The sequence below is a fragment of the Ochotona princeps genome, chromosome 2 (assembly GCF_030435755.1).
Source record: "Ochotona princeps isolate mOchPri1 chromosome 2, mOchPri1.hap1, whole genome shotgun sequence".
Lineage (NCBI taxonomy): Eukaryota > Metazoa > Chordata > Mammalia > Lagomorpha > Ochotonidae > Ochotona > Ochotona princeps.
Genome location: NC_080833.1, coordinates 84,466,033 through 84,493,926, shown reverse-complemented (window position 1 = coordinate 84,493,926; position 27,894 = coordinate 84,466,033). Strand labels below are relative to the sequence as shown.

The 27,894-nt window shown below is 39.4% G+C and overlaps 1 protein-coding gene across 1 annotated transcript in view; it reads left to right on the top strand.

The window, feature by feature from the left end:
• Positions 1-1,736: 1,736 nt before the first annotated feature.
• PLPPR5 (phospholipid phosphatase related 5) overlaps positions 1,737-27,894 on the top strand; it is a 116,300-nt gene continuing 90,142 nt past the window's right edge. Inside the window, exon 1 of the mRNA XM_004582019.4 lies at positions 1,737-2,061. Within this exon, the coding sequence (XP_004582076.1) occupies positions 1,858-2,061 (204 nt within the window). The 5' untranslated portion in view covers positions 1,737-1,857. The remainder of the gene's footprint in view (positions 2,062-27,894) is intronic.

Sequence of the window (27,894 nt, the reverse complement as noted above, 5' to 3'; positions counted from 1 at the left end):
ATTTAACCTGCTGCGCTACAACCCTAGCCCCCATGATGCATTTTAATTTCGAAAATAATACATGCTTCCACAGCTTGAAAAAATGGCCCACCATTGAATGTTAACATCATTCTACCATAAACCCAACGGGAAGGCTTGGGGATTTCTTGTTTAGAAGCAGAGAAGCAGTTTAAACACCCCACCACCTTAGAACGATTTTCTGAATGAAGCCTTAAACGATATATCTTTGTAGTAACAGTATTTTCATAATATCCCAAATCACTCATGTCCATTTCAGAACAGTTTACTCCCACAGCCCAAAATTGCTTGTTACCCATATTGCTCAGTGCCCTCGCTCCAGTGTGCTCTCCGTAATTACATTCTGAAATAATGTGGAGGTATATGCAACACTGATTGTGTATTAAAGAAATTCACCCTGCGGTTCCTATCCGACGCCCTATCAATCATTTGCCTATTTCAAACAACTTGTTTTTTAAGCTCAGGATCATTTTGCAGACAGCAATGGCCAGACTCTTTAAAATAATCTAATTGCAGCTGGATGGACATGAAGGAACAGTCTAGAAATGTGCTAAGGTAAGTGTGTGATTTCTTGAGGGGGACATGGTCTTCCTTAGCCTCCTATAAGCGGGTCCTTCCTCACCTACTGCAGGGAGTGGAGCGCCTGATCGGTGTCAACCTCCCTAAAGGGCCTCAGGAGTGTCTGCTGCGTAAGCCTGCGCAGGGTCTCATCGCTTCACTGAAGGAGCTCTTCACATACGTGCAGTTCCACAGACACCTGCAAACCCTCGCGCACGCGAGGGGATCCACGTAGCATGCATGCATGCGCGCGGAGCAGCCTTGGACTCCCTCTCATTTCACGTGACCCCGGAGAGAATTCCTACAGCTCTCAGCGAGAGGAGGTGGCTGGCCCCATCCCTTGGTTCCACTGGGGCCCCAGAATCTGCAATGCCTCCTCTCACATAAAGCGAGACTGTGGAGACGAGCTAGAGAAAAACACAGGCAACCGGGGACGGGCCCTCAGGAGATGACGCTCTGGGAACCACCAAGCCGGGATTTCTGCTTTAAAACACAAAGCCCTGGGGAGACAAAGCAAACCCGAATTTAGATGCCCTGAGAAGATTTTTTTTTTTGCTCTTTGCCACTGAGAACCACCGTTCAGCTCGTGCCACCCGCGGGATTCAGGGAAGCCAGGGCGAGTCACCCGGCTCGTGGACAAACGCGCACCGCATCCCGCACTTGGCGCTCGCGCTGGCGGCGTTTGCGCTCTCCAGACGTGCCCTCGCATAATCTTCCCGGGCGCCCTGCGGGTTCCTTCCAGCGCCCAGCTGGTGCTTCTGGAGGGAGTTTCTAGAAGCTCCTTCTCTGCTGCCTCCCCTCCCCTGTTGCTTGGTTTTAACCCCCCCTTGTCGGGATCTAAGCCAGCTCCACCGCGTCCTCCCACTGAGGGGTACGGGTGCCGCTGTCCCGCTGGCTGCCGCTGCCTCCGGGCTGGCCAGGGGGATTGACCCAGCATCGCTGTCTGGCGAATGGTCTCCTGCCAGAGCGCAGCACCCGCTGCCCGTCGCTGGGGACTTCCCACCCTTCCGCGCGACCCCGCGCCGGGGCGGGCGGTGCTGACGGCGGGCAGGGGGCGGGTAGGGGAGCGGGGGCTCGCGTGGGGCTAGCCGCCTCCTCTGCCGCCTGCCCGCGCCTCCGAAGCCGGACCTGCCTCCGCATCTTCCTCCAGCGGTTCCATCCTCAGCCGCCGCCCCCGCCGGCGGCCTCGGCGCAGCGGGGAGGGGGCCCGGCGCCGCGGCCGCCCCTCGGCTCGGCCCGGGCGGCGTGCCTGCCCCGCTGCCCGCGGCGCTCACCAGCAGCATGCTCTATTTCCAGATGGTGATTATGGCAGGGACGGTGATGCTGGCGTACTACTTCGAATACACCGACACGTTCACCGTGAACGTGCAGGGCTTCTTCTGCCACGACAGCGCCTACCGCAAGCCCTACCCGGGCCCGGAAGACCGCAGCGCCGTGCCCCCCGTGCTGCTCTACTCGCTGGCCGCCGGCGTCCCCGTGCTCGTGGTAAGCCAGGGGCTGAGGGTGGGGGGCGCCCGCCTCCCACTGCCGTCTGTCGCCCTCGCCTTCGCAGCGGAGGGCACGGGAAGGGCCGGGGCGCGGCAGCCTTTGCCTTCTAAGTTCCGTCAACTTGCCTGCCGCCCCTGCCCCGAGGACATGAAGGGTGGTTGAGGACGAAGTCCCTCGTTGGTGCCCACTCGCCACCCTCGCACCCCTTGTGGTGGCTGTGGTGTTCGGTGCAGCCGCCAGGCATGAATGGAAGGACAGGGGAAGTGGAGCCACAGGAGGGATCTCATGGGGGTCTGGGCTGGAAAGAAGGCTCTGTCCTTGGAGTGGCTGGCTGTTGTGGCCTTGTTTCAGTGGCCGCCCGTCTCCTCGGTGTGCTGCCAGGTGAGCAGCCACCAGGAGTGACCAGAAAGAGGTCAGTTGCTGGGTGTGCCCAGGCTTCCTTTTCCGATGAATGATGCACGAATGGATGGGACTAAGCTGCTCAAAGGGCAAGTATCAGCAGAAGAAATTTTGCAGAGTCTCTGAATGGAGAGGCCTTGGCCACACTGCTTTGCTGAAAAACAGGAGCTGTGCCCAAATTATGAGATGGATTTGTTTAAAGGCTGCTCGGCTTCCTGGGCAGTTGAAGTCCTTTGCTCTCAGAACAGCACGGAGAACACCTTGCCTGTTTGGGCTAGGAGAGCAACAGCAGCAGAGATGGAGCTGGAAAAGGAGATGGAGATTGTGCAGATAGCACACCCCGTGTGTGTGCCGTTGGTGGGGGGAGAGTCACACCGGTTACATTTGTGAATGTAGTGCAGAGTGATTTGTAAGAGTGAGCGGTGTATCTTTAGAAGACTCGAGACACTAGGCTTCTTTGATGTTGACCAGATGTTGGACCCTGCGTTCCTCTGATTCAGTCCCTCTCTCTCAAGAGATAATACATAGGGCATTAGAAGATGAACAGGAAAGGGAGAAGGACGCTTTATTTTCAGTAGTTGAATGCTGAAAGTGATCAACAAATGTGAAGAACATCTGTTATATCCACTAAGTTTTGGTATTGATCTTTTATTTGATGTTAGGGGAAATAACTTCATAATGTAGAAAATAGTGAAAAGTTCCTGAACAAACCGAGGATATTCCAGATAACTTCAAAGTAACTTTGTTTATGCCATGCACTGTAATAACCGACTTCACAATCAGGCCTGGCTGAATAATGATTCAAAATGTGTTCTGCCTTACGCAGGAAAATGTTTTACATATATATGAGTGCAATTTGCTAAAAACTCGGTCAGATGCACCCCAGTCCTACTTCCTGTCTGCGTTCTCTTTAGTCCATTTGAAAACCTGACAGAGGAAAAACAAATCTTGTTTTGGGCCCCTTTACTTTGTCCAGGTGATGGGGTTCCTGGCACATGTTTTCCAGGAGACTAAATGGAGAAAGCCTTTACTTTCAGGTCATTGGTTTGAGTGCAACATTAATTCATAGTGTCAGCAACTGTCCCTTGGTAATTGACATTCTGACTTGTTTAAATGAGATGGTATAACTCAGATCGTTATCAGGCAATCCATGATGGCAGATGCCAACTGTAGACAAGCATCAGTTGGCCCAAGGATTTAATTGTTCTCCAGTTAGGGAAAATCCAGCAGTGAAAGGGGTAATCAGTTGGTTGCTACTGAATACTAACTTTGCGCTGGGCTTTGCGCTGGGCACTGACGAGTTATAAAGTGGTGCTTTGAGGTGATGGTGTCTTCAGTTAACAGGTAGTAGATAGGAGCCATCTGAAAGCAAGAGTTGGATGCCGTGGTTGTGTGCCTATGGAACTGGTGCCAGGTACCATCTACTGCCGTTGCTTCCAAAGAATGTTTTTGAAAAGAAGATGAAAAATGAATGACTGAACAGGCATCTAGAGTACAGGTGTATGTAGTTTTTAAAGAGAGTGTCCAACTGGATTTCCACATTTTGACCATCATTTCTTTGTGTTCAAAAAATGGATTTATGAGTCTGTTGGAAATGTTGAATTTCGTAGCAAAGCAATGTGCTATCCTTAGTTTCCCATTCTGCTCCTAAGAAAAGTTCACAGCACAAAGTAAGGAGTTAGGAATGGAAAGGGGCAGCTCTTCCTGTTTCTCATCCGTGCACTGGCTTTGCATAATTACTGGGCATAAAAATAATGCTATTAATGACATTAATATTATTTACTGTTTGTAGAGCCATTGCTTTATTTTGCATATGCTAATAGGCATATGCTAATAGGCTTTTTTCTTTTACCCATACAATTTATTTGTATTATCTCAGAGAGCAAATATTCTCTTTATCATCCATCATTTTGAAAAATTAAGGCTCAGAAAGGTTAAGTGACTTGCTCAACAATTAAGGTTAAAAATGCTATATCCAGGGTTTTTATCCTAGTTATCAAGTTCCAAATCCTGTGTGCTTTTTCCATTACAGTATGCAATTGAAATTTACTCATCCATCTTTCTTCCAGATTAATGCTTCAATCTTCCCTTTATCTCTAACATTGTTTTTTTTTTTTAATGCTTATTACTCTATTTGGAAGGCAAGAAGAGACACACACACATAGAAAGGGAGACTGGCAGATCATCTATCTGCTGGTTCATCCCCCCAGACACCTGCAGAAACCAGGGCTAGTTCAGGGTAAAGCCTGGAGTGAGGAACTACATCTGGGTCTTGCAGGTGGGTGAAAGGAACTCAACTGCTTGAACCGTCATTTGCTGCCTTCCAGGAGCATTAGCATGAAGCTGAGTTAGAAGCAGAATAGCGAAGTTTGAATCAGGCACTCTGATGTGGGCTGTGTGTCTCCAGCTGTGGCTTACTGCAGTGTAATGTGCAGTCCTGCAGCGGTGTGGCTTGTACTGTAGTGGTTAAGCTGTTTTATATCACATGTCATTTTTACCTTTAAACTCCTAATTCTTGAGAGTAATTTGGAAAATCATTACTTTTCACTGTAGTCTTCATATTTACCTTAAACATGCTTATTTCTCTTAAGAATTTAGACAAGATATCTTTTGTCTCTTTTATCAGTTTTGTATAATGTGTACTTGGAGCCTACATTTAGAATCTGAGGCTTAGGATTCAGATCCAAGGTATACTGTGGCACTCCGTGACGAGCAAACTCCATTGGCTGTGTTATTATTGTTTATACTCCCTAAGCCTCAGCTTCTTAAGTCACAGGATTTAGGCTGTTCCATTTAGTTGCAATATAAAAAGTCATCGTTGGCTCATAGGTGATACTCTATAAGGTCAATACATCATTTACGTTATTGTTGTAAAATACCAATTCGGTGAATGTTTATTGAATTCCTTTGTTTTAACTTCTGTATCTGGCAGGGTGTAAGTTACAAATACAACATGGCCACTGAGTCTGAGGAGTTTGTAGCTTAATTTGGGAAATTAGACAAATACATCAAAATCATAATCTAAATAATAATGATAGAAACTGTACGTATAGATGTATGTCTGCACATATCCCACAGACTATGCTGGTTTACAAGAGATGGTAGATATGTAATTTGGAGGTGGAGTGGTTTCAGGAAAGGCATCAAAGAGGAGATTCTGGTATTTCAGATGTGCCTTGAAAGAGAAGTCACCAGGGAATGTGAGATAAGATGCCATAGCACAGCTCCATGTGTAACCACAGGGAGGCAGAAAATGCAGACTATAATCTTCAAACAGTGCCTGGTTTATCTCATTTCTGCCAGTTCTGTGTGGGGAAAATGGGGCACACAGCTTAAGGCAAAGGCTATACTTGCATGATGAGCCTTGGGACTACTGGCTGAGGGTGTTAAATACTGAGGAATCGAACAGGGACAGTCTGATGGGTGGTAGATTAGGATCTCTCTTGATTAGAAGTGCATAGGACTTTTCTACTTTCCTGATATCTGTGTTAGATTATCATATACTTTGTCTTCACTGTCTTGTATAACTTTACTTGTATTTTCAGGAAAATTAAAAGAGCTTATTTAAATAGATGACAATTTTTAAAAACTCTTTTAAAATCAGTACCATCCAATTTTTGAAATAGAGCATTTATCAAAACACCACACAAAGAATACACAGGTGTAAAATTAATCTGTGATATTTGGTTTTCAGTGATTAGAACAATTGACAATGACATTGGGTCTGTGTTCCCCGAACTTGTATAGAGTGACTAACAGTAGATCTAAGGAATTACGCTTGCAGGAGGCCAACAAGAGTCCATCTTGGCAGGGCCAAAATCAAGATAAAGAAAGTCGACACCAGCCGGGGTAGCCACTGGCATCAGTCAGGGTGGGTTTACAATTTAAGGCACATTTGTTGTTCTTGTCTGCAGCTTCAGGAAGTTCATCCTAGATCTTAGGCCCCACACGTGACAGGTATAGCCACTCCTGCCATCCCAGTTGTGTTGATCTCACTAAATGCAATGGAGACAGATGCGGTTGGAAAAGCATCTCATCACTAGCGTCCAGTCAGGTTGGATCAGACTGCCTGAAGCTTTCCTATAAACTCCGTCTCCCCAGAGCTTGCCTTGGTGCTCCCTTTTAGCTCCTTGGATACTTTCCTGTGGTATGGTATAGGCAAAATGTACAGAGCTGGCTGTGTCCGCAGTCTGGATTCTTATCCTGGTTCTTCTCTCTTGCCAGCCTTATGAGCTCAAGCAAAATTTTCCTGTTCATAAGCTGGGAGTACAAGCTGGTGTTCAGCCTGGTGGTTTACATACCAATTGATGATACCTATGTCCCATATTAGCTTGACATCTGGCTCAAGTTCATGACTCCAACTTCATGCCAGTGCGGACCCAAAGAGGATGACTCAAGTCATTGGGTTCCTGCATTCCTGAATGGAGTTCAAGACTCCTGACTTGCAGGGCCTGACTTCTTGCTTTGCAGGCTTTTGAGGAGCCGACCAACCATTGGAATCTCTCCTGTTCTGCTTGTCTCTGTCTGTCTCTCTCCTCAGTAAATTAATAAAAATTCCAAAAAACACAGAGGAATGAACTAGGGATAAAAACTTCAATTTCTTGGGGAGTCAGTACACAGAAATGTTAAGATCATAGACTATGGTGCAAACTCCTCGTACCCATACCCAAATTTGCCACTTTCCAGCTGTAGGAATCTGAATCAAGAGTTCTTTCTATGTGTATGAAATAGATAAACATCTGCAAATATCAGAATAATGTCCAGCTCTGTCTGTTAACCTCCATTTACTTTCCTAAGGTTGAGGTTATAGAAATTAACAACAACAACAACAAAACACCTATTGAAACACCTGAAAAAATTACAATGAAGATTGATGGTAGATTAGGGGTCTGAATAATAAGAAATATAAAAGTCTGAGATTCTTAGAATAAAGTTGGTGATTTCTATCTTTGGATACTCCATTTCATCAAGTGGATTAATAATAACTAGTACTTGTCTTGAGATTCCTGTGTATTAGATGCTGAGTTATGTACATTGAAAGTGCTATTTGCTTTTATGTTCATTCTAACAGCATGTTTTGTAAATATAAATACTATCAGAAAACTCATTTTATAAGTGGGAAGTGAGAAAGTGGATTGATCTTATTGTATCAGATTTAAATTATTTACCTTTATTAGTATCATTAATTCACAAAGTATGAAGCTGACTTGGATTTTGAGAAACAAGGTGACAATTTCCAAGTCAGTCCCAAGATGACAGTGTCAAAATTACCAGAAGCTAAGCGTTTAGTTTTTTATTCACACTCTTTGTCCTGGCATGTTAATTAGCTGTAAAGGTTTTTAGTTATAGGGATTCAATACCAACACAGTAGGATTTTTTTTTTTTTACCCTGGCTTTCATTTCAGTTGCCCAGTTGGATGGGGAGCTTAATATTCCATTGTAGATAATGGTTTCAGTGTGTGGAGTAGGAAATTGTTTTGTTTGCCATTAAGCTTGGGAACGTTGCAGAGAGGTGGGTGGTGACAGAAGGCATTCAGAGGGACTCCTGTTGTGATCTGAAGGCAATCTTCCCCTCTTAGGAGCACCCTCTATGAGGCTGCAGCACCCACATTTCTGCAGAAACACACTCTGGCTCTAAAGCAGCTGCCACAGAAGCCAGGAGTGGTGTAGCCACCTACCTGGTTAGGCTTCTTCACGTATGGAAAGGAGCTCTAGATTTTACTTAAGAACCTCCGTGATTTTATCTGATTTTCAAAATTTCCAAAAGCCCCTAAAAGTTAATATTTACTGCTTGGGAGCTCGTGGGCCTGTTTAAACTCCTTATGCCTCTTGGATATCTTAGAGTTTCTGAATAAAAAGTGGTTTCTTTTCCTCCTTCCATACCTCTATTCCTTCCTTGCCTCTTTCTACTTTTCCTCTATTCGTTTATCTCCTTTCTTTTTCAAACTGATCAAGAGGTGTTAATAGTGAGAGGAAAGCAGAGACCAAGGAATTAAAACATCAGGTAAGCTTTCCCTTCTCAGTGTTTCTCTTCCTCCCCCATTCTCCCTGTTATACTCAATCTCCTGCCTTCTCCCTGCCACTCATCCCTCAGCACTCATCACTGCAACTTCTCTAGGCATGCACCTGGGCACTTTGAAGACAGTAAACTCCGTCGTACATGTAAGGAAAACACAATTTGTGTAGGTTTCATGGGTTTTGTGGGGCCCCTGTCACTGGAGATGGTTGGCAGTGCTTGCAGTACTCTTTTGTCAACCTAATGCTTTTACCTTGTAGAAGAAATAAATACTGCTGCATATTTCTCTTCTGATTTTCCTGTAGATAGGACAGCAACAATCAAGTCAACAATTTTAAAGACTTTAATTAATTAACACATGCTGCCATTCCAATATCCAATGATGTTTTTGAAAATATTTTAAAAACACTCTGAAAATCAAAATTATTATAATCGTCTCATAATTTGAAATAAATAATGCTTCCCAAGAACACTACTGAGAGCTTTTGTAATGTATTTATGTATTGTATCATATTAACTTGTAACATTGTAATGCATTAACACTGTGTCCAAAACACAGTATTTGTAGATGTTTTGAATGATGACAATGCTTCTGTTTTGTAGTAGGTACAATGTTATGACTGGTTTCTAAAAGTGAATAATGTGTATGTCCTACCCTTTAAAAGCTCAAACAATAGGCATCTCCAAACCTGTGAATGTTTTAGTCTTTAAAACTGAGAAAATGGTACTTAACACAGTATCTTAAACTGAATGTATGCAGATGCTGCATACTCAGTCAGAACTGTCCTTTTAAAATGAATGAAGCATTTTTATTCATAATGCAGACCTAAATGACATACTGTGTATTTACTTCTTTTGATGGATACATGAAGTAAACTGTTTTGTATGAATCATTTCATATAGTATATATGCAACGACATATCTAGGCAGCTTTGGCAGTTACTCAATAAATGACATGTCTGGTTTCTCATCCATGTTCTGGTGGCCACAGGCAATTGTCCACTAATTCGATTTATAGCATAAACGATGGCATTCCTCGAGAGGCAGGGGAGAAGTGAAGCTATATGGTTTGTCTATCGATGTGTTGTTTGCATTACATCATAAAAAACAAAATCTGAATTAAAAAATTTTTAAAAACCATTGATTTTTAGGATCAGTAGAATATACAATAGTACTTGATGTCCAGATGAACATTTCCATCCACACAGTAAAGAAATGCGATGATGATGTCAATCATGATATTGTAGATAGGAAGTTCCTTCCAACAGCTTTGGAAAATAATAATGACTATCATCTTGATGGTAGATATTTTAAAATATGTGAAATGGAGTTCTATATTCACTACTACTTAAACTATTTCTGAAAATGCCGGTTTTTACTCAGCAGGCTGTGTATTTTTTTAGTCTTATTATGACAGATGCAGTTTTAGAATCACTGTCAGTAAAATAACTGCTAATTTTGGTGGAAGACAGAGTTCTAGACTTTTTTGAAAGCCAGATACATTTAGAAATTTATTTTTAACAAAATAATTTTAATATTAATGGGCAATGTTGTGATACTTCAGTACATGTAAATAGTATGTAATGATGAAATAAGGATAATTAGCATTTATTTTTCCTTAAACATTTATTATTTATTATGTTTGAAGTCTGAATACTCCACTCTTCTACTTCTTCATAGTATACAGTAAACTGTTATGAACTATAGCCCCTCAGTGCATTGTTCAACACCAGAACTTAGTGGTTTAATCTATTTTTGCATTTGTTCTTCAACTTTATCTCTCTCATTATCTTTCCCAGTCTCTAGTAATCATTGTTCTCTTTTCTTCTTCTATGAAATCATCTCTTTTAAAACATTCACTAATTTTTATTGGAAAGTCAGGTTAATAGAGAGAAGGAGATACAGAGAGGAAGATCTTACATCTGCTGGTTCATCCTCCCAAGTGGCCATGTGGCTGAAGCAGAGCCGATGGAGGCCAGAAACCAGGAGCTTCTTTATGGTCTGACATGCAGGAGTCACTGAGGTAGAGGGCACAGTTCATCTAAATGCTGGAAATGTCTCCAAACTTTTATTTAATTTTACATTACTTGACCATTTTTTATTTAACTGATAAGCCTTTTTAAATGATTTGCCATCCTAATTAAAATTTCTGTTTTCATTGATAAAAGTCATCCCTCTGTATCCACAATGATAATTAAATCAATTGTTAATTAACGTTTAGTTAGCACAAAGAGTTGTGACATTCTTTTCAAAGTAAGACAATCAAAAAAATTCTAGTGGCAGCATAGGCTTTTGCATTCTGGCAGCATTGCTGGCCAATCCTATAATTAGGACATAAATAAACTAGTCACACACATCATGTAGAGTTTAATAAAAAGTTTTGAACTAAATTATAGCTTTCATAATTTAGAAACTGGGTTTTGTTTATCATCATTAATTCTAAAATAGATATTTGATATACATATCTAAATCAGTTACTTAATCGTGAAATGTATTGAACTTTATTTTGCTAATCTAATTAAAATTTCAACTATTTCTTGATGTATATTCTGTTTGACACAACATGAAAATAAGTGACACTTGGAAATCGAAATGGTATGGAAAGCATGGAGGGCAGTACATAATTCCCTGCATTTTCCTTCTCTCCCCTCAGTTCTTTCCTTCTCATCATCTTTCCTTTCTTTCCTCTCACTTCCATTCTGTCCCTCGTGTATGCTTTCTGTGAGCAAGTATTTTGTGAGCATCTGTCATGAGGTATATACCATGAAATCGATGCATAAAGAGGCTAGGTGACTTGCTTCAAATCCCAAAATAAGAATTAATGCTTGGTTCTCCTCCCAAGTCATTCAAGGCATGGGAATTAAAGACATAAAATTACAGGGCAGTTAAGTACAAATGTGCTCTTCACATATGTACATATTACCAAAATAACTTGCATGACATTTCCTCTCCAAGGGAAGTAGGATTTGTGTTGAAATAATCAGAACCTCTATGCTGAGTAAATTGTGTTTCTAGTATAATAATACTTATCATAGTGCCAGCAGAAACTGTACTTTCTTATCTCCATTTCAGATTTAGCCTTTTTTTCAACATTGGGTGCACTGAAGCACTTTTCACATTACCTAACATTTTGTATTTTCTGTAAAAGTAGAATGCAATTTTGTATAGAAATTGTGTAGATTATCTGAGCATTCATCTTGTAGTTTAAAATGAACTCTTGACATTTTCAATTAAAAAAAAAAAACAAAGCAAAACAGCATCTTTGGATAGTGACGGTGACCTCTTCCTTCACATGTGCTTTCGCAAGTGGTGGGTTTGCTCAGTTTCTAAAATGAATGAAGAGTCTTAGTCAAAATTACGTGACAACCCGTTTGGTCTTTCACAAAGAGATGCTTGTTTCCTCTTCTCTCTGCCTCTTCATCACGTGATTACTTGGGGTCCCCTTTTTATTTTTCCTGGGCTAAGTCTGGAATACAGATATGGGAATCCAGTACACACTTTATTCAAGCCACTTCATCAGGCACTTTCTGCTATCCCAATGTTGGAAGAGACTCATGAATTAAATGTGAAAGAGAACATGCTTCTCCCATAATGGACTTTTTCATCATGAGACGGGATTTAGAGTTCTGTTAATACGTTATCATAATTTTAAATCAAAGAGTCTTGGCACTTCCAGGATCATGTAATTAATGAGAAATTACACAAAGAGTTAATGTATATGGAGTATATGGGACACATAAAGTGGTTGGGAATACTTCCCACCCGTGCAGTAACTAATTCCTTCATAACAACATTATGAGGCAGGCTCTGGTGTGGGACACTGAGGCACACAAAGATTGAGCAACTTTCTGTGTTGCATAGCAAGGGAGCAGATATCAAGCTTGGCAGAAAGATTTAAACTATCCCTTTAAAATGAGGATGATCTTCAGTCTGTGTCTTCTGGGAGGGTTGAAAATACCTGAACTGAACCTTTCTGGAAGAGGATTTGAAAGACAGTAACAGGTAAAGCATTTAATTAATATGATGGTCTTTTCCATTATTAATCTATACTGTAAATATGTGAGATTCTATAGAAGGATGCATGTTTAGTTAACAGTTAATAGTGAAGGATTACAAAACAAACAGAAAAGATTGATTTTCAAATAATTTTTCTCTGTGAAGCTTCTTTTATGTGTTTAAGGTCAGTGTTTGGAACAAAAAGTAGAAATTTGTTTGAAGCTTGCTACAAATGGAAACAACAAGAATTGTCCCATTTTGATGTACAAATTTAAAGTTCTTATACGCAATTATAATGTTAACAATATAATTACAATATAGCATACAGAGTATCTGCTCCACCAACTGCAGAGTCATTGTTTAAAGATTTGACAGCTGGTTAGAAGCATGGGGCCCGTCAGGATAGCCTAGCAGCTGAAGTTCTCGCCTTGGGTGTGCCAGGATCCCACATGAACACCAGTTATAATTCTGCCGGCCCCGCTTCCCATCCAGATCCCTCCTTGTTGCCTGGGAAAGCAGTTGAGGACAGCTCAGGGCCTTGGGACTCTGCACCTTTGTGGGAGACCCAGAAGAGGCTCCGGGCTCCTGGCTTTGGATTGGCTCAGCTCCAGTCATTGCGGTTACTTGGGGAGTGAGTTATCACACGGAGGATCTTCCTGTCTGTCTCTCCTTCTCTCTGTGCATCTGAATTTCCAATAAAAATAAATATTAAAAATGATTTATAGAATCACGGAAGAACTATTCAATATGTTTAAGATGGAAGGTTGACTGACCATTTACATATTTATGTTTTCATCTCATGTGTATCTGGCAGGTGTATAATCTGTTGTTCAGGATATTCTCCATAAGAGTAAAGTCCTTGTATTTTGTGGGAGGCAGCAGGGACTTGAGAAAAGTATTCCGTGCAGTGTGTTGCTGTGTATTTGTCTCCCTGTCCTTCAGTTCAATCCAGTTAAATACTTCGTTTGCAACAGCAATCCTCTCTCTTTCATAGTCTGTCCTTGAGACTTTTCATAAACAGTGACCCATCTTCCCTGTAAACATCCTGTAAAATAATAGACTTCCCCCCTTACCTTAAATACTTTATGAAAGAGAAAGGTAGTTGTGGGTGTGGGATGGGGAGTGAATAAAATAAAAATAACAAGAAACAGTGACTGGTTCTTTTCTTTCGGGCTCTGCTGCTGGTCATTGTCTTTAAGACCTTGAGAAAATGTTTTTGTGGCCTCTGAATCATTAGATGCTTGAAATCCAACTCGGGCAAGAGGTTGACTCATATCTTCAGCATGTACCACTTCGTGTGTATACAGTATGTCTATTAAAACACTGTTGCAATGACTAAAGCATGTCCTAATCTTCTCTTCCCTGGCATCTATCAATGTTGTGAAACCTTATGGAGGTCCTAGGTGGTTTCTCAATATTTAAAGTAATTTTTTGTTTGTTTTATAACTTATTCATTGGAGATAAGAACTCTTACTTGGCATGGTGGATTTGAGTTCCTCTGATCTTTGTTTTAGCAGACAGTACTCAGTCTAGTTTCTGTTCCTGAGGGGTGGCTCAATACTGAATGATCTATGTTAGGCATAGCCCTACCTCTGGTAAGTAGGACAGGAATTTCTCCTGTTTCGGGTGCTATATTTTTTCCCTTAATGTGTTAGAATTGAAGTGGTATAAAGCCACTCTGTAGTCAAATATCTATAAGGGAAGTAGGATTATTTCTTAAATAGGTAAAAACACAGCTTGATGATGATCTCCGTCCCTCCCATGACCAAAGCTAAGAAACCTTGGCATTTTTCTCTCGGTTTAAGACTGATATGGGTGTCTTAATTATTAAGATAATATTCCAATTTTAAATTGTTTTAGTTATTATTTCTTTAAGACTTGTGCTAATTTCTTATAGTTCTGAATAAATAACTTTAGTGATAAAGTATAATGTGGTATTTTATTCACTCCCAGATAATTGGTCACAAGTTCGCTTCTTTTTAAAAATTTATAAATACAAAAACAGATTTTATGCATCCAATTCCAGGGAGATAATCATACTTCCCTTAGATCTCTGCTCCCAACCCCCAGATCCTTCCGTCCTTGTTTCTCTCTCTCTTCATCAGTTTTTCCAAAAACATAATTTCATTCTATTCAAAGTTAACAGGCCTAATTCACCAATAATCATAATATTCATCAAGTAATAATTAGGAGGACACAGTTCCACTGGGATATAAACATGGTCTAAAAATGCTTATCAGATACCCAAGTGACCATTTCACTGTCACGCATTTTTTTGTTTCTATGTTAGCTGCTGAATATAAGGGAAGACATACAACATTTGCTTTTTGAGACTACCTAGTCTCACTAAGCATACTGATTTCCAGTTGCATACATTTTGTTGCTAAAGACAGGGTTTTGCTGTAGAGATCAGTTTTATTCTATATGATCATATTTTCTTTATCCAGTCATCAGCTGATAGACATAACAGTTGAGTAACTTAGCTATTTTGAATTTAATTGAAATAAATATGGGCCCAGATTTGCTTCTAAAACTTTAATATTTAATCGTTCATTTTGTCCCAATAATCAATGATTTTATATATTTTCCCATGAATGTTCAGTTAATTTTCACCTTATTCAAACGTATGTAAAAGGTTGTCCAACATAAATTTTAGCTCAATAAAAATATTTCAAACGTGTGTCATTTTGTTTTATAAGTCTCTAGCATCTTCATATTTTGGCCCTGTGAATACTAGTTCAGCTTCCTGTGTCTTAAGCTGTAAATATAAATAGCACAGACATTTATAACTTATGTTATTATTTAGGCATTTGTGTGGTGTAGGACAATGTTTTTTTTTTTTCTTAATTTATTTGACAATGTTTTTTGAGTCATTGTATTTTTATTCTTTTTCTGTAACTGATAAGATGGTTTACAGCAGATCACTTTCAACTTCTTAAATCTCCAGTACACTTTACATATGAAATTTGCATATATGACAAACTTAGAAAACTTTTTTTTGTTTCTCTGATATTGCATTCAGATAGTTGGCACTGTTTCTAATGAAATGAATCATGATTTTATTGTCACTCAGGATCTCTGAGTCATACTCTATGTTTTCATTAGTAATTCCAGATTAGAATGGAAGTATTTGACTCACTACATGGGACTATTTTTGCAAGGAGTTTCTTTCCTCAGAGAGTGATAAAAAACAGTGGAACTCTAGAGAATGACATTAGTGAGTAACAATGACAGACTGCTGCTGGGCAGGCAAATAATTTACAATTTCAGTAACTTCAGGCAGAATAGAGAAACTAAACTTACCATTTTATCGTTTAAGGTTACTTTTCATTGAAAATTAGGCTCTCTCAATTCAAGTGAAGTATCAAACACAAGAACAGATTAGCTCTCACCTTATCAAATAGGTACAAATGGAATAATTTATTAGTAGTCCTGTGAAATGAAAAAAAAACAGTAATTTGTTCCTTCATATATTCATTAACAAGATATTTATTCAACCCATGGTGGAAAGGGATTTGTGTGTTATGAGTTTCAGATAGACATACACACCTGTAGTTTTTTATAGTGATGTATTCACTTATTTGAAAATCAGATTTAGAGAGAGGGAGAAACTATGGAAGGGAGAGAGAGAACAAGAGAGAAAGAGACTTTCTATCTGCTGGTTCACCTTTCAAATGGCCACAGTGACTGGTGCTGGCCAGGTAGATACCAGGAAGTTGGAATATCATCTGAATCTCCCACATGGATGGCAGCAGCCCAAACACTGCTCTCACTTTTGCTGCTTTTCCAAGACCATTATCAGGGAGTTGGATCCTAAGCACAGGATCTTGGAACACAACATAGGATGATATCACAGGTGATGGCTTTTCCCACCTTGTCACAATGTTGGTCCTGATGCTGATAAACAAATTATAGAACTGCAAGTGGGAATGTGGTATGGGAGAGGAAGAGAGAATTGAGGAGGAGAATGCTACCAGAGAGGAGGTAGTATTTGGAAAAAGCATCCCAAACAAGTATCAGGCAAGGTTTCTCTCCATCTTAAAGTTGTAAATCTGTAACACACAGTGATAACATGTGAAACTCACTTTTCTCTATCTGCAAAATGGAATTTCAAAATATCTCACAAAAGCAATTCTATCCTTTTGACTGTTTTTAATTAAGTAAACTAAGAAAAAAACTAGATTTTATTTTAGTGTCTTCAGGTACTAGAATGATATTTAGCACATGGGTCTTGGCTACTAAGCATATTGTGGAATTTTTCTGTTTTATTCTTTAATGTTTCAAATGAAGCTATTACCATAAAACACATTTCTATATAGAACAGCATTGAGAAGTTAACTTGCATGGCAGATATACTACAAATGATTTTTCATTGTCATTTGTTTTGTGAACAATGCTAGAAGACAAATATTTATATAATTATGAAAGTACCTGTTGGGAATGTACAATTAGATTAAATAACAAAGTTATATTTATCTCTATCACTGTGTTTTGCTTCTAGAGTTAAATTATATATTTATTTTTATAATTCACATTGCATAACAGGTGTGTTTATTCTTTTTTTTAAAGATTTATTTATTTTATTACAGTCAGATATACAGAGAGAAGGAGAGACAGAGAGGAAGATCTTCCATCCGATGATTCACTCCCCAAGTGAGCCGCAACGGCCGGTGCGCGCTGATCCAAAGCCGGGAACCAGGAACCTTTTCTGGGTCTCCCACGCGGGCGCAGGGTCCCAAAGCATTGGGCCGTTCTCAACTGCCTTCCCAGGCCACAAGCAAGGAGCTGGATGGGAAGTGGAGCTGCCGGGATTAGAACTGGCGCCCATATGGGATCCCGGGGCGTTTAAGGCGAGGACTTTAGCTGCTAGGCCACGCCACTGGGCCCAGGTGTGTTTATTCTTAACAGTGTTGTCTCAATCTTTCGATTATAAATTTAAAACTAAAATACACTATAAAAATCTATATGCTGCTTTAGAATTTGAGTATAAGATAGCGTCTTACAGAAAAATACTGAAATGTGTTTGAAATCCAATGGTGCTATTGTTACTAAGGTTCAGATTTTTCAGTTAATAGTATTAAGGATTTAATGTGCTTGATTTCGTTGCAGGATGCACTCCCACTTTAAATTTAGTCATCTAAGTAAGATTTCCATCCATGGGAAATGACTTTAAAGAGCATATAAGTCTGTTCCTACAAAAACTAACTTTGGATTAATTGGATTTGCACTGATTTTGTAGCAAGACTGTTCCAGTGTCTTGTTTTCCTTCACTTAGAAGGGAAAACTCAAAGAAATCTGAAAGAGGAAGCGCATTGAAGATCGCAAAGGAATCAGGTAGAAGCAGTCAAGTTAATAACACGAACAAACTGTGAAATGGTAACACATCAAAAGCTTTGGCAAAACTCAGGCAAAATGAGCCAGAAAAAAGGCCTAAGAAAGAAGAGGGAAATGTAAACAGACCTCAGGAGTTTGAAGTTTTGTTTTGTTTTCCAACCAGAAGCAGTCGCTGGAACAGCAGTGATGTCTGGGCTAGGTTTTACTAGAAAACCTGAGGAAACTGGGACACCTTTTAGTGCAAGGACAAAAGCAAGGATGGCTAGGTGGACTTGGCAAGCAGGCTTCTGGCCAAAGCTCTAATGGGGTGGGGGTCACTTGGAAATCAGAGATCACTAATGAGCTGGTGTTACAAGAAAAGGAAGGATAGGGTGGAAGAACAGAAAAGAATGACAGGTGGTGAAAAAGACAGGCTGATCAGAATCAGCGTCAAGAGGAGTGAAGGATAGAAAAGCACAGTGAGATGAGGTTCCGGCACACAACCTGGGGTGCATGCCTGGGCAGTCCACATCAGAGTCATGAGCAGTGTGAGATGAAGAACTCATTCCAAGAGGCAGCCAGCTGCAATGCACGGTTCGGAAATTGATTTTGGGCAGCATCTAAACAACGGATGTGAGATAATAGAATTAAGAGAGTCTTCATAGGCAATCAAACTTCTGACCTTACCATTCTACCAGTGAAAAGCTTTCTGCAGAATATTCACTGGAACTTGAATGTGTTAAACAATAATACAACAGGAATAACAGTAAGACCTTCACATTGGTCAGCACCCAGAAAATGGCTCATGATATTAATTTGATTTGTTATTCTAATCATTTAGAGATCACAAAACCAAGATTGAAAAATTGGGATTGCTCACTGTTGTGCAGCCCAAATTGAAAAAAAAAACCTAAATAAGCACTAGTACTTGGCATTTTAACTTGTTTAGTACTTTGTGTCGGTAAAGACAAACTGTTTCCTTGTGGAGGCTTGAAAGGTGATCTTACAGTGTTTGCAAGGGCTGAGAGGGCTTGGAGAAAAGATGGTTAACATATACAGATATGCAGCAGAGAAGATTATTAAATTCTAGTGTTCTGCACCACAGAAAGGTGAACTATGATTGCAAACAGTGAATTGTATATTTCAAAATAGTAGGGAAGCATTTGAATATTTTCAGACAGAAGAGTCACAAAATGTTTGAAGTGGTGGATACACCAGTTAGTCCTGATGTGATTATTACTTGTTTTTACAGTATATATCACATGGCACTCCATTAGTATGTGCAGTTATGTGTAAGTAAAAAATATGATCTTTTATTTAAAAAATAATAAAGAAAAGGGGCAATTGGTATTCAGATTTTTGAGATGGGCCCTCTGACATCACGAAGTATGCAGTTCACAATTTAGGTTCATGAAGAAATATTATTTATTATTTTAAATTTTGAGGAGGGGTATTTGAAAGTCTGAATTTCAGAGAGGAAAACAGAGACATTTTTATTCAATGATTCACTCCTAGCTGGATGCAATAGCAAGGTTGGGCCATGCCAGTGCCAGCAATTCAGAGCTTCATCAGGATCTCCCACATAAATAGTGGGGCCCAAGGACTTCCAGCTATCTTTTGCTGCTTTTCCCATGCCATAAGCAGGAATCTGGATGGGAAGTGGAGCATCTAGGACAAGTATAGGTGTCAATACGGGGTGCTGACATTGCAAGTTGTGGCTCTACCAGATATGCCATAATACCCAAATTTTAAAATTTACTGTAGTACCTGGAAGAATGTCTGGGCCATAGAAGGAATTCAGTCACTGATGTATAAATGGACATTAGATGAAATGCTGTGGTTGCCTAGTGACGATAATGCATCTGTATTCTGGCCATTGAGAAACCTTCATTGAGAGCATGGCATTATGTCCATTTGAAGACAGGTTGTTTCTATGTCCTCCTATAAGATGTGTGTGGATTTCCCGGGGAGGAGTGCTCATTGAGGCAGAATAAGAATCAGATGTACCTGAGTTTGGATCTTGACTTTACAAATTAGTGTCCTGTGGAACCACAGCACGTTGATTCCCTTGCCATTAATTTGTATTTTGCACAAGCCAGTGCTTTTAAAGATATTCACTTTGAGAGTGGGAAAGCTAATGTAAGTTTCACAACAGCTCCATCATTTTATATTAGACTTACCCATTTGCAAAGGAAACTGAGACTCAAAAACCATTGATTAATTTTCATGAACTGAAATAATTAGAAACAAGGAGATTGCCTATGTCTAAAGCCCATTTTGTTATTTATTGGAAGGGGGAGAGAGAGAGAATGAGAGAGAGAGAAACTTTTGTCTTCGTTCATTCCTCAAATGGTTGCACAGCCAGAGCTGGGCCAATCTGAAGCCAGCAGGTTTCTTCCAGTTCTCCTCATGGGACCAGGACCCAAATACTTGGAATTCTAGTTGATAAGTAAAAAATATGCCTAGCAAAGCTAAGTTATTAATTCTAGATCTTGTTAATACATATCCAGGGATATCACAACATTACTTTTAATCAGGAAGATAGAAAAAAATATCAAAGTGCAATTCTTGTGGTTGGGTTCCTTCCTGAAATGATATTTCAGATTTTCTAGTGGCCACATTTCAAAAAAGCAACTGGTAAAAGGAAATTTACAGTTGATCTTAGCCAAAAGGCTGACAGGTGATGGTAAAACGAATTTTAATAACATGTTATACTAACTCTGTAGCCAAAATATCATTGCAACAAGTAATCAGCATAAAAATGTATTAGTAAGTAATATTCCATTATTTTTGTGCCGAGTTTTTTAAATTAGATTTTAAATTTTGCACTTATTATACATCTCACTGTGCTCAATTATAAGCACTTAAGGTTACTGGACATTTCCTATGAATGAGCACATATAGATTTTTTTTCTTTATTTTAAAGAAATGTAGTGGTTTCTTGGTGACCTTTTTCTGTCAGGTTATACCTTGATGGAATACCCTTCAATTGGTATGTGCCTTGCAGATCTGTGTTTCAAACACAGCCTGAATAGATTTCTAAAATTTATTCATATTAATAAACACTTGGTTTATTATAACTACTATGGTTTTTATGGTTTACATTTCTTCATTTTTTTAAAAAAGAATTTATTGAGTTAATTGGAAGGCAGAGTTAGAGAGAAGGACGGAAGGGCAGAGAGAGGGAGATCTTCCATCCACTGATTCACTCCCCAAGTGATCACCATGGCCAGCACTGTACCAAGCTGAAAGAAGGAGCTCGGGGCTTGTTCTGGGTCACTCACAAGGATTCCAGGACCGACATTTCAGCCATCTTCCACTGCTTTCCCAGATGCATCAGCAGAGAGCTGGATTGCTGGATTGAAAGTAGAGTTAGGGTGCTACAGGTAGCAGGGACTTTATCTCTTCTCATGTTCATGTGAACTTGTGCAGAGGACAGATTCTAAGCAGAAACTGTCACATAATGCAATGTAATCAATAAAAAAATAAAATAAAATAAAAAACTAAAGTGATATTCCCTTCCTTTTCTCTCTCACTCTCTCCTTTCCTTCCTTCTTTCCTTCCTTCCTTCCTTCCTTTCTCTCTCTCTCTTCCTTCTCCTCTACTTCCTCCTCCTCTTGCTTCTTTTCCTTCCTTTCTTCCAAATATCTTCTTATTAAACCCAATTTTTCCTCAATGTTAACAAAGACAGATATGTGAGCATTCTAATAACTTAAAACTTAAACCTGAGCAAGAGCAAGAGCATATTACAGATCTTTTACATGTTTCCCTGTGGGTGGAAATCATTTACTGCTGTGTGTGCATTCTCTTTTCATTCCTCCTCCTTTTGCTAGTTTTCCTGTATAAGTAAGACAATTTGTAGGGAAAGATAAATTGTGGCATTGCTTTTGCATTATGGGTTTTCTTTCCCCGCTTTAAGTAGTATTAACTCATTTCAGCAAACATCATGGCAGTAACTGCCATAAAGAAAGTAGAACTTCCGTCATTGAAACTGTAACTATATTGGCCTTATCACAATCTTTCATAAATACATATTCATGCAGTTTAACTCATGTGCATACCTACATGATGGGATTAAACAATAATAAGGGGGTCCCCAAGGATTTCACAATGCAATAGGAAAAGTGTATGAGAAAATTATACATATGAAAGCATGGAGACCATCCCTCTTCTCAGTGTGTCTTGTCATTTATTCTTGTTGGTGTAGTTGAGCTTGGGTGCAGATGTCTGATTTTCTGGAAATGAAGTATTCCCCCTATTAGATGTTTATGTCCAGTTCTGTGCTTAGTTGTCTGGTCAGGTTGCATTAATGTTTCTCACTGTCCTGAACATCTCCACACAGAACTGGGTTAAGCTAACAGAATTCACATATGAAACAGAAGTACATTCCAGAAAATAGACATGTATCTTGTTATCACACATAGACCAGGATATTTAGTCTGAGATAATAGAAAATGGGTCATAGAAGTTGGGATGTAGTTATGCAAGTCTTTGCTGAGTAAAATCATATTTTCGAAGATCAAAGAGGGCTGAGTTTCAAGTTTAAGATAAGGGAGAAAATGGAGCCCCTGACTTTGTGAAGAGTTTGGAGGACTAGAAGGGTAGGGAGCAAAGCTGAAATCTATGTAGAATGAAATATTTGCAATTCATTTCAAAATTAATTCTATTTACCAATCCTCACATATTTGATTGTATCCTTTGTGTCCAATCCATGTCAAGCCATTTAAAATCAGACTGCTTGGTACATGGAATTAGTCCATCGATACAACCACCAAGGTTTTCTGAAAGGCAGTGGCACTGCACAGTTTCTGCTATCATCAGTGTCAAGGTTTTCTCTTAGGTCACCAACAACAATTTCCTTGCTTGGACATTTACTTCCTGCTTCTTCACAACACTGAATGTGGCTGGTTAAATAGTCTCTTCTAGAAACTTTGTCCTTTCCATAAAAATATGTTTTTCCATCCCACTAACAATGTCCTCAATGTCCCCTCAGTGTACTTCCTACTCTCCAGCTGAAGGGGATGTCATAATTTATCCCCAAGCATTTGTTTCTTTAAGTTCTGCCCAACACATTAATTGTGTTTGTCAGTTTGGTCTTCTGCTACCGTGCACCTACTCATTAATGTGATAAGTACATGGTTGGCTCTCTGATCTCCTATGCCCCCTTGTACATTGCTTTTCCTGAAACCTGCGTCTAAACTTGAGTCTCTCTTGCTCAGAAGTGTTATCGCCTCTCACAGAGGCAATTGATTTGAAAGGCAGAATTAGAGAGAAGGAAGGAAAAGCAGGGAGAGAAAGATCTTCCATCTGCTGATTCTCTCCCCAGCTGATTATAATGGCCAGGGCTATACCAGACCGAAGCCAGGAGATGACCACTTGTTCAGGATCTCTCATGTGGGTTCTGGGCCTAAATATTAAGCACTGACTTCTCACCACGATTCCAAGACCTTTACACAATGATATCCAATTAGACTTCCACATCTAGTCTACATGCCAGCCACATTTAGTCACTTAGATATTTCTGGAATAGCCTACATTTTCTGTCTTTGATACTCTGTTTATGATCTCTTATGCACCATGATTGTGGCTACCACGTGTCCTGTTTGTGTCTGTTCTGGTGTCTTATTCCCATTTGTTTTGGTATCCATGAATATGCTTCCCATTTCACATTCAAGCATGCAGTAATTTGAATGATAAAATTATACAGTCAATCTAACAAGAATCTTCTCTGCCTTTCCTTCTCTCAATGATTTCCTACAGTTTCCATTCTGACTTACTTTGCTCGAAGTGACCATGGCCCTCTATTCTTGAAATCCATGTGTTCATATGAAAACATTAGCTACTATTACCATTTTGTTGAAATTTCTTCCTAATTACAATTCATTAAATTTATCAAAATGGTAACTTTGTTATCTTTATACATAGTTATTTTGCATGATTTTTAAATCTGTAATCATACTTTGAAAGTTCAGGGTATTGGTCTTTTTATTAATCACTTTCATCTGTAAATAATAGAAAATTCTGAGTGAGGAAAATTTATATGTTAGATAACATAGAGCAATTTGTTAGAATGACTCATAGTGTGCTAAATTCCAGGAAAGGATCACAGAGTGCTGCCCCTTCTCTATCAACTCTGGCATAACATGTGTCTATTTTCTCTGTAAGGTACCTCTCCTAATTTCAGTGTTCCCCTCTATCCCCTTCACTTAAGACAACATCCAAACATGACGTTGTCTGGCAGAAAAAGAATAGTCTTCCTGTGTATCTTTCTCAAAGTGAAACAATTTTTTGTAAGTACCCAACTTTAGCAGATGTGGGCTCATGTTTTGCTGGGCAGCACTTCATCTAGTGCCCATGCCTAAACTTGACAGGGAATCAAGACTTGCCACACCATTCATCCTTGGAACTCAAAATGGACTTCATTTCAGATCATGACCTCCCAAGAAGATTAGTGACCAAACAAACCAAAGTTCTTTGATGAAAAGGAATAGTTAACACTGATGAGACAAGCAAGTGTCTGCTACATACACGTTTTAGCTTTATGCCAGAAAATGAATAGGTATAACTTACTTCAATATTCTAATGTTATTTTGAATAATAGTAAAACCTGATGTTGGACTTTCAGACTTCTTACTACTGTATATAGTAGTTTCATTTTTATATTACTTTTTTTAAAAGTTCATGTAGAAGGAATGTAATTAAGATTTTGAAAGAAAATTTGATTGAGATGTTGATAGCCATCTAAAATTGCTGACCAGAAAACTATACTCAGAATTGCTCGTTAAGTGGAATTGTTTCCTGTAGCTTTTTGAGGAAATGTTTTTCCAAGTATTTGATTTCTACTGGAATTTTAAATATTTCAAGATTTCACTTATATTTTATAGCACATTTATCTCAGGCATTAAATTGTGCAATTCTCGAAATGTCTGATAACTGTGAAATGTGATAAGCAATGGGTCATCCAATTGTGATTTTGGAATGAACTCTGTTATCTAAGGGAGCTTTGAAATAGAGGATGAAAAGTGAGAATTCTGACCTCTCATGCCCATTGGGTACTCTGTCTTCCCATCCGTTGTCTGTTCAGGCTGAGTAATACTTAGGATATTCGAAGGTCAAGTCATAGGTAGAAGCAGAGAATTTGGAGTTGTGCTTGCATTCCTTGTTCATGTTTTAGTATGATATTCTTCAAATAGAGGTTTGTTCTAGCTTTTGTGGTTCTATCTTCAGTCAGCCATAGGGTGATCCCATGGGATAAACAACAGATGAACCAATACTTCTAGCTTGAGAACACTGCACATAATAAAGGGAACTAAGGACCAATTTTGCTGCTGAATGAAACAGAAAGGATGAAATAGAGGAAAACTGTTTCTAAAATGTTCACTCGGCGTTGCTGCTCAGTTCTAGACCTGAGTGCCGGAGATCTTGGAGTTGACATTTCATGTCCTTGGCAACACTCTCACAAACTACTGAGATGTGACGACTCTAAATATTTTGACTACTCTCAACAGAGAAGAGGCTACGAGTATGTGTGATTCAGACATTTTAGCAAATATTCTGAAAGACTGAAAGGACAGTGTAAATTGGATTTCCTTCCAGGTATAAAAGTCAAAGATACTTAATCCCAGGGTATTTTTTCACATGTGTGTTAAATAATGGAAATGCACATTTGTATCATGGTGGGAAAATAACTTAGAGACCGAGTAAGTTATGAATGGAAGAGATGATGAAAGTCATACTTCTGCTGCTTAGCAACTATAATCAGCACAAAGGCTCTCATATCAGCTATGTAAGCTTCTACCATACAGTTCAACATTTAAAATAAATAATCACTATTGTTTAAATAAATAATGTTAACTTGCAACAACTTTTCTCCCAACAGAAGGCTAGGGAGACATTGTATCTTCAGCCCAGTGTGCCTAGGTGCCAGTAGAGATTCCATGTTCTGGCATCCTTTGCACACATCTAACTGCTTATTAGAGCATCTTATCATTCTCATTTAATTTTTTTTCACAGTCCATGTTTTAAAGCTTATACTTCATGAGACAAAAAGAATTGGTAGATATTTTAAGTTGCAGAAGTGCAGGCAAAAGTTTCAACCTCATAACATAAAGCAAACTAATAAAAGATTATAATGTCAAGTTTAACATTGAGTGATAGATGAGTTAATGTATGCGTTTTAAAGTGCGTTGACTCCATTCCCACAAAACTTTCCTATCTTGAGTATAATGCTCAAACTGGAGCCGGCCTGCTGGGTCTGTCATTTGTTAGCTATGAGCCCTTGGATGATTGGTTCACCTCTTTCTACTTTGGTTCCTTTATCTGTACACTGGGATACAAAGGGGCTGGTGGTGTTGAGTAATAGGTTGGGCCTTCACTTGTAGTGCCAGCATTACACATGGATGCTGATTGAAGGCCTGACTGCTCCACTTCCAATCCTGCTAATGTGCCTGGGAAAGCAGCAGAAGATGACCCAAGTCTTTGGCCCATTGTACCTTGTGGGAGACCAGGAAGAAGCTTCAGGTAGCTGGCTTCAGACTGGCCCAATGCCAGCCATTGTCACCATTTGGGAATGAACCAATGGATGGAAAAGTCTCTGTTTTTCTCTCTCTCTCTTCTTCTTCTTCTGTAAATCTGCCTTTCAAATAAAAAATAAATAGATAAGGATAGCTATCTCATAGGGTAGTTGTGAAAAGAAAATCAAATGGATTTGTTTAAGTTAATAGAATAATAACATGGTAAATACAATGAAGATAATACATTTCTAAATTAACATGACAAATGTGTATAGATTGCAAACTGAAATTAAAGGTATTTGTGATAATAGTAATCTGTGTTTAAAAATGCATTCCCTCCAGAGGTCAGAATTATGGTGCAAAAGGTTAAACCAGTGTTGGAATGTCAGCTGCCCCTATGAGCACCGGTTTAAGTTCCAACTGCTCCACTTCAGTCCAGCTCCTCACTAATGTGCCTGGGAAGGCAGTGGAGGATGACCCAAGTTCTCCGCCCCTTGTGCTCACGTGGGAGGCTGAGGGGAAGCTCAGGCCTGGCTTCAGATCCTCCCAGCCCTGGGCTTGTGGTCGTTTGTGAAAGAATCAGCAAATGCAAAAACTCCTCCTCTGACTCTCCCTCTGTGCAACTTGACCTTTCTTATAAATAAATAAATAAATAGATAGGTAAATAAATAAATAGTCTTTATAAAAAAGTGCCTTCCCCGTTAGTTGCTAAAAGCCATTAAATTGGTTTAATTAATAAATTCAATCAATTCAGAGCCTCACATTTACATTAAAATTATACTTTTTCCTAAAACATGGTGAGCAGTAATTTGGAGAGTGGAAGTGATAATAAATACCAATGAGAGCAGACTGAAAAATGAGCGTATCACAGGATTTGCCTCATTCATTTACTTTTGGGTTTCAGGCATGCTTTTCTGCAGTCTTCCTCACGAAACATTTCTAATGACTTGGGGAAGTACAAGAATTTCCTATGTAATCAGCATTTACTCTTCCTGTGAAAGCATTTTAAAAATAAAATCTTTTTGATGTCTAGTCCTTTTTTCAGTAAGAGTGAATGAGCTTAAAAGACATTTTTTTAAATTATTTATTATTTTTAATTCATTAATTACATTGTATTATGTGACACAGTTTCATAGATACTTGGGTTCTCCCCACCCCTCCCCAAACAAAAGGCATTTGTGCTGGCGTTCCATGTAAAAATGGGGGAGATGAAAGCTAAGAAAACCGGAAGAATATGGCCTCAAAGGAGTGATCTGTATGACGAATTTGAAATTGCGAGGAATACTGTTTTGCTTTCCCAAGCAGAGCTGTCACTGCAGAAGGCTGTTTCTATGAAAAGAAGAATGTTATTCACAGTATCATGATGTAACCCACTGAATACATATTCCCTTAATGCCTAAATAGGGCACTGGAAGGTGATCACTAATAATTTATTCCATTTGCAAAGGAAACCTGTGTTTTGTCGCAGAATAAAAAGCAGCTACGTGTTAAATAGAGCTTTAAAAAAGGAAAATATTGTATAAAAAAAGAGAAAGTGACAAAATTACTGTCCTCTACCTGACAGTAAACCAAGAGCCAGCACCTTGGCACAAG